This window comes from Camelina sativa, chromosome 3 (assembly GCF_000633955.1).
Source record: "Camelina sativa cultivar DH55 chromosome 3, Cs, whole genome shotgun sequence".
Lineage (NCBI taxonomy): Eukaryota > Viridiplantae > Streptophyta > Magnoliopsida > Brassicales > Brassicaceae > Camelina > Camelina sativa.
Window position 1 is genome coordinate 5,149,934 of NC_025687.1, and position 9,830 is coordinate 5,159,763.

Genomic DNA, 9,830 nt, shown 5'->3' on the forward strand with positions numbered 1-9,830 from the left:
ATCACCATCTTGTATATATAAAGCCTCTATATCTTTCTATTCATTTCATTTTCTTGTTTTGTGGTTCTTTTAAGAAATTAGGCAGTACTTATGAATTAGAAAGAAAAAAAATAATAAGTGAGGTGAACTGTTTCCAACCGCAATATTTAATAACTTCACCAACATGATGGAAGCATTTAGCTGAATGAATCTTCACATGGACCATTGAAAACTAGTATTGGGGATTGGGGATTGGGAATTGGGGAAGCTCAAACACAGGCTATATCACATCGCATTCTTAGCGAAATAAGTCAATTGGTGTATATATATTTTTTTGGCTAATACTGTATTGTGTTACTATTCAACTAGAATACAGTATTCTCCTAAGTTTTATTAAAAAAAAATGCAGAAGAAAAAATGTAAAACGTTTGTAATATTTTAAGTTAACATAGGCGGCTGATAAATAAAATTAACAATATTGTATTCTTTCCTAAATGTCAACATTATAATTTTATCATTAAATATAAANAAAAAAAAAAAAAAAAAAAAAACGATGATGGACGTCATATACATAATGAGTATTCTGGTATAGGGGATAAATCAGTGAACCGAATTTAAAACTAAATCTAGTTTGGGTTCATGGGTTGGTCTGTCGTAGTTTAAGTTTCATTCCAAGTTCAATCTTTTTTTAGTAGTATGAATGCATCATGCATGGTGATGGTGTCCCACTTTTATTCAAGGTATGCTAACTACGTTTTGACTGTTCTAAATTATTAGACAGAAACAAACAAAGTAAATCAAACCAAATCAAAATCAAATCAGATCCAAATCCGAAATGATAAACTGAATTTGGTCCACCAAATTTACTCATTCAAAAGCCAAGTAGTTTCAGTAAACCAGATTTTGACTATTTCAGTGATATATAACCCTCTCGCTTTCAACATTCGTGCGAAGATACTCATTAGTCTTAAGAACGTTTAATAGTCTACTATAATGGTATTAGAAAAGAAAAAAAATGACGAAGGCTAAATAAACGTGACTTCTTTTGTTTTCCAACTAGTACAACACTCACTACAAAGTTTAAATACTTATAACAATTTCGTCATCATTAGATGGAGATAATTACTTTGGCAGACTAAACTTGACTACGATCAAGTTTTTCTCATATAAAATATATATATTGTCTGAATTTCGTCGTCGTTTAGGTTAAGTTTCCGTAAGAAACGTAGTTCTAACTTCTAAGATGTAAACTTGATGATACCGACATGCATATAGTCGATTAAGATGGGAAATTATCTTATAGTTATAATTTGTGGTCTTTAAAAATAATAAATCATATATACAAATAGTTTATATGCACTTGAAAGATTTATAGGATTACTTGTTTTACTATGATTGGCGTTACAACAGACGATGATAAGTTTAATCTGACTCGCTTGACGTTGACCCATTAACAACTCAACAAATATTATTTATTATCTGGCTCCGTCGTAACTATCCTACGTAAACTTTTATTGACCATTGCCTCTACCCTAAAATTTTTTATGAATTATGAAAAAGGATTTGTAGAAACATAGTGATCAAGAAGTGTTTAAAACAATTTAAAATAATCTTTAATCATCCCAAAGTTTTCAGAAAATACAGAGTACTTAGCTTTCACTAGCTTAATTATAACATATAGTATTTGTTTATAACTTATTTTCTTCTATTTTATTTCATCTATTTAAACCTATTTTTGTAATATGTAAAAGCTTATATAATAACTCTTTCTCTTTTCCATAGTATCAATTATGTAATCTGTAAAATAGTAGTAAGTAGTTCCAACTTGTAACACCACGGAACAAAATGCAATATCACCAAAATGGAAAAACATGCCACTTGAAATCATATAACTATTACGTAAAAAATTATATGAGTGACGAAAATTATGTAGAAATTACCACATTTTGTAGGGTTGCCAAAAAAGAATTGTGGACCATAACAAACGTATATGTTTCATTATTTGATCCATCGTTTACAATAAATTTCACTCTTCCACACAATACAAATACATCAACATATCATCATTCTTACTTCTTGATATTACTTCCTTACAAAATCATGTACATTGACGACGTTCTTAATTCTCGTACTTTAACCCCCTCTGAAAACTTTTCTATTTTCCAATTCATTAATTAAGAGGTCCGCATATCGAATGATCTCTTGATATATTAACTAACTAGGGTCTATCTTTCTTTCTTTTTTAATCAATTTGGGGAAAACCAGAATATATATATATATATATATATATATATATATATATAATGGACCTCCAAATCTCCCTAAGATTTATTTTGAAAAGATCAATTTATTTATTTTATTGCTTAAGAAGCGGAGAGCTGTCTTCCCACTGGTCCAATCGTCTCGACGCCTTCTCCACCTGAATTAAAAACCAAGAAAATATAAAAACATCAAATAAATAAACAAATGAACCCAAAGTCAAAACCATACAGACTAAAATTGTTGTATTAGTGAAGATATAAGTTTGCAAGATATAAATGATAATCAGTAATTTACCTCTTTATCCCAATCAGTTCTGAAAGTGACAATGACTAAGATAATAGTTTGCATGAGTGTGCCCCCAATCATCCCTGTCCATATTCCCTGCACCAAATTATCAACAATTTAATTTAATTTCACCTTTTACACCACTTCAACTAATATAAGACCATGTAAAAAAATGAAATGTACCCTAGCTCCCATATCATAGGTGAAACCAAGAACATAACCAATAGGAATCCCCACAATGTAATAACATCCAATGTTAACGTACGCCACATATGCTTGCCACCCACATCCAACAGCCACACCTGTTTTTATCCCAAAATAAACAAAACTCAATAATTGAATCATTCATTCACAAATCACAACTAATCGACTTATTGAAATAAGTTTTTGTCGTATTTATACCAGATAAAACAGGTTGTACTCCGTTGAGAACAATGGTGATGGCTAAGAAAGGAGAGAGCTCGGCGACGGCTTCAGCAACGGCTTCACTATCCGTGAAAATGTAACTGATGACGTGACGCCATGAGAGGATCACGACGGCTTCAAACAATGACAGTAAAAATGATACCACCGTAGTTACCGCGGTTGAAAATGCTGCTGATCTTGGATTTCCAGCTCCTAATTCGTTACTAACTCTTACACTGTAGTAACAAATAAATTTAAAATATTAGTAGTTAATTATCCATTTGTAACTTGTGTGTTATTTATTTATTACCACTGGCATGTGTGAATAATAGAAAACGTTTTTTAACCAACCTGGCAGCTGCGTTGAATCCAACGGACACCATGAACGACATTGCCGAAATAGACATGCTGCAAATAAAAACAAAAGTAAAGTAAGATAACATAGAGTAATAAGAAATTGTATACTATTATTATGACCAAGTCGTAAGAAAGAGTCAGTAATAAAAATTATGTTTCTTGTTCGGAAGGAGTCAGTAATACTACACTTTAATAATCAAATCCTTAATAAACTAGTACTCCAAGTTGGGTCTTGAAGTTATCGATACTTTATGTGTTTTCCAAGGCACAGAAGTGCATGCCGTTGTTTATCAAGGAAACGTCACGAAGTTTACGCTCTCAAGAGAGCTAGTAAGAAACGTCCAAAATAAAACACTGATTATGGCTTTTAACGCAAACATACATTGGTACAATGAGACTAACGTGACTTTTTTGTTTCTGAAAAAGGAGATTCCCAAAAACTAGCCAAAAGTTGAAGAGTTTGATCGGACAAATGATAAACAGCACAATACCATTATTGACCCAGTGTTCTGATTCACTGCTATTAAATCTATACTAAACAAAATCATCCACATTTTGTTTTTGTAATTGTAACAATTACGGCTACATTTCATGGAAGGAACTAAAGTTTTGGAAGTATTCTAAAATTTTGATAGTACTCGATTGTTACCCAAAAATAAAGGTATTTATCAATTTTCGGCTGTATCTGTGTTTCTACTTTGGCACATTATGTGTCCTACTTGATAAGTTAAAATACTGAAAATAAAATGTAAAATGTAAAACATGAAAAAAAAAAACTTACCAGATTGCTAAAGAATCTAAAGCAAGTTCAGGGTCTTTAAGAAGTCCGGCTAGGAGAACAAGAATCTGAGAATACCAAGATTCAAGGCAGAGCATGACGGCGGAAGCCGCAGATAACTGGAAAAAGTCCCAAAGACCATCAAAAGCTTTCCAGCTAAAACCAACCCAAGTCCGGCGACATCTTGGACTGATCTTTATGTAAACAATCTGAGCCAAAACAATGATCCACCACGAGAGACTGTGAACTACGGAGAGACCAAGTAAGCCCCAGCCAAACTTGAAGACCGAGAGCCAAGTGAGGACTAAGTGGAGGGCGAGTATAGCGGCTGAGATGTACGCGCTTGGCGTCACGATGCTCTGTGCCTGGAGGAACTTTTGGATAGGGAAGTTGACTGCGTATGCGAAGATCATTGGAACCATACCGTAGACGAAGACTGAGGCCATTGATGCAACGTCAGCTGGCTCTCCTAAAGAAGTGAGGAGAGGTTTGGAGAATATGAAGAGTACGGTCATTGGAAGTCCGGTTAGGACAAGAACAATCGTGGATCTTTGTAAGTAGACTCCAAGCATGTCGTATCTGTGAGCTCCATGCGCTTGCCCACATAATGTCTCCACTGCACTTCCCATTCCAAGCTACGTCACCGGAAAAAAACAAATATGGTCAGAATTCAGATATATTTTGGTTTTGAAGAACAAAGAAGACTTTTTTCATTTTTTCTCTGTTTTTAAATTTATTTTATAAATCATAATATTCAACCTTTAAAAGAACTGATTTAGTATGCCATAAAATAAAAAATATTTGATGCAATCTTTCATCAGATCTGTTGTTTATGTATATTTTTGTATATGTGAAACCTATATTTAAAGAGAAATGAAAAATGTAAGTAATAGTACCATGAGACCAATGGAGAACATATTGAAACCGCTGTTTCCGAGAGAAGCAGCTGCGAGTTGCATACTTCCTAAACGACCGGCGAAAATACGAGTGACCATGGACATGCCATTGTTGATAACGTAAACAAAGATCGCAGGAGCCGCCAAGTGGAAAAGATACTTCATCTCGATCAACGCCGCCAAGTAGATCCGCCGGAAATATGACAAATGTGTGTCCGTTAATACACTCTCCATCCTGAAGTCAACTTCCGATTTCGTTGACTCCAGCAACGGTTGCTGAAGGTTGTCCACGGCGGTGGTAGCTTCCGTACCCATTTTTTTGTTCTACTCAAGAAAGAGAAAAAAAATCTACGAATTCGTCGCTCTACTTTTCTCTCTATATCTTTGTTTGGTCTGTATCTTTCTGCGACTTTGCTTAGGGAGGAGCTGTAATATAAAGGCGATTTTGCCGTGTGAACATTTTTTTAATTAACACAAGAAATAAAGAAAGCTGAAAAAAAGAAGAAAAAAGCCTTCTTCCTTTATTTTAATAATCATATCTGTTTCATGAAAAAATATATAGTATTTAATGTTTACACAAAATAAGGCTGTGCATTATCACATCGTGTCAACAAATCCTAATCATATCTGACTCTTTAGGTGAAAATGTAATTATAATTAGATATTTGGATCATTTATAGTACATGGAAACAAGTTAGATTATTCAACAAGCCTGACTGTTTATAGTGGGATAATCCGAGTTAGTTTAGCAAATTGACATATATAGATTTGCAAATCAATGAAGTTCAAGAAATAAATAAACAATTAAATTGGCTGTCAAAAAGAAAAGAAAAACAATTAAATCACATATGTATTATTCATTAAGCTTAATTAAAAACGTATGTGGTGTAGCATATACTTTAATGCAAATATAAACTAGTTTAAAATTTCATATAATAAACAAAGATATTACAACTGCTGACATGACCGTGCATGTTATTTATTTTCATATTAAAAATGACGTCATTGATCAAATTTTATCATACAAACTATATTCACAGCATTTCACTCTTCGCCGTCACCGTTTACTAGTTAGGTTCTCTTAACAAAAAAATTTGTCGTATCAACTACGGAGTAATTATTAGAAAGTATTCATAACTGTTAATGATAACAGTAGTGATGAACTGATAATGATGATTGATGAAATTAACTTCTGGTTTTTATTGTTAGTTTTTGTGAACAACAACACTTGTGGTCTTTTTCTATGGAATGAATGAAACGTCGGATGCGGAAACAAAGCAGAACACGTGAATTGTTGTACCTCCCTCCCGGAAATAAAGTCCGCAATCAAGAAAGCAATGAAGTAACCTTTCCTAAAATCAAAAAGCAACCTTTCTAGTTTTGACCCCTCTCTGTTACACTTAATTTTTACAGTTGCATCGTACGTACGTATCATACCTTACGTGACCGTGGCCCAAAAAAGCTTTTTTTTTTTTTAATTGTCAAATTCTTAACTAAAACAACTCCAGTCCAGTTATTACGTGTCTTTCAAAAATTTATTATGAACATCCCGATTGTTCATATATATCTTAATTAGTTAATTTTGACAATCTAGTTTTTCTCGTCCACGACTTTTACGTGAATGCCTGCAATATGTTAGCAACGAAACCACCTTCGTGATCTTGCCTTTAATTTCATTATATAAATGAAAAATCTTTTGAACGTGTTGATGTAAATTTGATCTTCATCATCGTCGTCCTAAACTTTAGTTTACAAACTTTCATTCTTATAACATAATTTTAGTCATAATCACAATCTCCTAACCCAACTAGCTAATCAAAGTCGCCGAATACTACTATATATATATATATATATATATATATATATTTTTTTAAACGGATTTTAAAGACAACATCATCACATTAACATATATATAATAAAGTCTTGCAAATGCTTACAGTTAAGATACGTTGGAAGATATGGCAGTTGCATCGTGCCAATTATGAAAACCAACGAGTCACTCGTCTGATATTTCTACGATGATCACATGGCTATATATATTTAATATATTGACGAAAAAAATAACGTATTCCAACTAATTCTCGTACACGATTGGCTGACAGGGTAAAAAATATTAAGCCTCTAATGCTAATTTCTGTTAATTTATAATATAATATATATAATTGCTTCTCTGAGTGTCGTTGGACACTTTATCAAATTATCAATTTCCTTGTGAAAAAAGAACGCCATTTGAAAATTTAATGAAAGGCAAACATATATGGATGAGATCGAAGAGAGAGAAAAAATATAACTACCATGCCAGCATAAGATTCAAGACATTTCAAAGATTAGTGTATATATGGATATGGTTTCCACCAAAACACGTAACTTGCAAATTATTATTTATATCCCATATCTTATTGAATATCTATCCAAAAGAAATAACAACTCCAACAACAAGAACGAAACTGAAACATGTCAAAAGAGGAAATTGACAATTAACTCTTGGTATGATTATACTTATACAAACGAACCAATAATGATGGGTACATGCATGCATGCTCATGATTTTATATAAATTCGATCTGTCATCATCAGTTAAAGTTGTAAAGCAAAAATAATTAATGTTAGCCAAAAAGCTTTTACTTTTAGTATGAAACGAATGAATTTGAATCAATTCGCAAAATTAATGTTTTAAGAACTTGTATATAAAACCAAAAAATGTCCGTACACAACGAGATCTACAATATAACATCCGATCTGCAAAAACATAGTGTGGGTATGATTTATGAGTTGCCGACAAAGACAATGTACTAGCTGCAACCCGTCTGGCGTCAGTGATCGAACTTCCAACAGAAACCATTAATTTATTTTAGATTTCTGGCTCTTCTTATCATACCAGTACATTTCTACATGTGATTCTAAAAAACTGTATCAGAATAAACTAATTAATTTATATTATACCGGTTAACTCTTACGCATATTCTATGAGTAATGATAACTCAATATACAAATTATAGTATTTCGATAATCTGTGTGACAGCCCTTCCAAAAGTAAAAAAAACGTAAAAAAAAAAAAAAAATACATTAAAAAGTATAAAAATATATAAATTAGCGAGAGACGAAAATGGATTTTTTTGTTTTGTTTGAAATAGAAAAATCATGGCGTCGTTGGGCATGCCAAAATCGTGCTTTAAAAATTCATAGAGACAAACTTTATTCGACGTCAAATTACGTTGACTATTGACTATAGAGTCACAAACTTCCACAGGTAAAGCCGTAAGCACACGGACTGGTCTACATGAAGCTCGTCATACTCGTACGCAGTGTTAGGTGTGATAAATGTTTTCATAACTTTTGTTTATTGATAATTATAATGTTATATGTTTAATTATTTTATTATATGTGACAAGTACTTCTCCAAAAAAGACAAAGGAAATCGTCAAGGTCTTCATATTTGACAAATGCCCTTTTAATATATATTAGATAACAATCTGCACTATATACGAGATAAATCGATTTTAAAAAAATTATTATAAGTAAGATTATTATTCTAGAACCAATATTTGTTTATGTCAAACATAATATGTAACTGAAGTTTTTTATTTATTTATTCATAGCTACGTTTTTTCGTGTAAAAAATATGTTTTAAATGTGTAAAAATACATTTCACCTGTGAATTATGTAAACGTGGTAAAGAAAATATTTATAAAATATTACAATTTATGGAAATATATATTTTTGTGTACTAAGTTTATTTATAATGATAAGGGTTATTGTATCATTCCTTTTTAATAGCACATATATTAATGTAGAATTAGAAGGTATATTCCTATTCAATTATCAATATTTCTATTTTTGAATGAATAATCACACTAAATATTGAAATTAATTAGTTTACATACTTAGACATATATAAATAATCACACATCATGATATCCCCTAATTTGTTGTCATTTTTATATTTATTTATGAATATATATAAATCTATATTTATTAGGAATTAAGTTTCTTTAATGAGTTGGAGATAATTAAGGGATAATATATTTTTCTTTTTATAATCAATTATAATAACTATTGAAAACTTGTTATTTAAATTATTATGGTAATAATACTAACATAAAAAATAACATTTTATATGCTTTTGTTAATAAGTTATATGTTCTTTATTTTTATTAATTTTAGATATTTTTATAGCCTTTTAAGTTATTTCTTAAAAATAATATAATTTCGACTTGTATATTTGTAAGTAAATTTTAGTGAAATTTTAACTTAAAATAGTATGTAATTATTTAATTAGTTTTAATATGTGCTATTTAAATTTGTGTAAAAATTGAATGTTATATCTAATTATTATTCAGTTAATTATTTTAATTTAAATATAATGGCATTTTGATGTAATTAAGTAGAAAATTTAAGGTTTTTTTTGTTAAATGTGTTTCGAGCTCTCTGACGGCGACACATCAACTTTTTCAAGAGAGTGCTTCTGTATTAATATATAGGAGATATTTCCATTAAGTTAAAAGAGGTTCTAATTTCTAGCAATGTCACTTCTCTAAGAACTTTTTATTAATTCAAAATTATGTATAAGAGATACATAATAAACGCACATAATTTTTTCAATGACATAGATGAAAGTATATATGTTACTTATTTTTAATGATTATTATTTTTGACTTAAGAACATCGTTTAATATATGACTAAAATAATTCAAGTAGTAATAAAACATATCAAACAGAAATGTTACAAAACATCAAATAAAAATTAATCTAACAAAAATAAATTTAATAATAAGAAATAAAATTCACAACTTTGAAAAAAAATTACGAAAACTATATAATATTTTTTTAAAAAAAGTGAGTCGTATAGTTACAAGTAATTATAACTT

The 9,830-nt window shown here is 30.5% G+C and overlaps 1 protein-coding gene across 1 annotated transcript; it reads right to left on the bottom strand.

The window, feature by feature from the left end:
- On the bottom strand, positions 1,948–5,406 carry LOC104770405 (protein DETOXIFICATION 36-like). The gene is made up of 7 exons (XM_010494830.2): positions 4,963–5,406; positions 4,070–4,701; positions 3,283–3,339; positions 2,929–3,167; positions 2,710–2,828; positions 2,536–2,622; positions 1,948–2,398 (listed from the first exon to the last, which is right to left on the bottom strand). The coding sequence occupies exons 1-7, from the start codon at positions 5,275–5,277 to the stop codon at positions 2,336–2,338; spliced, it is 1,512 nt and encodes a 503-aa protein (XP_010493132.1). The 5' UTR covers positions 5,278–5,406; the 3' UTR covers positions 1,948–2,335.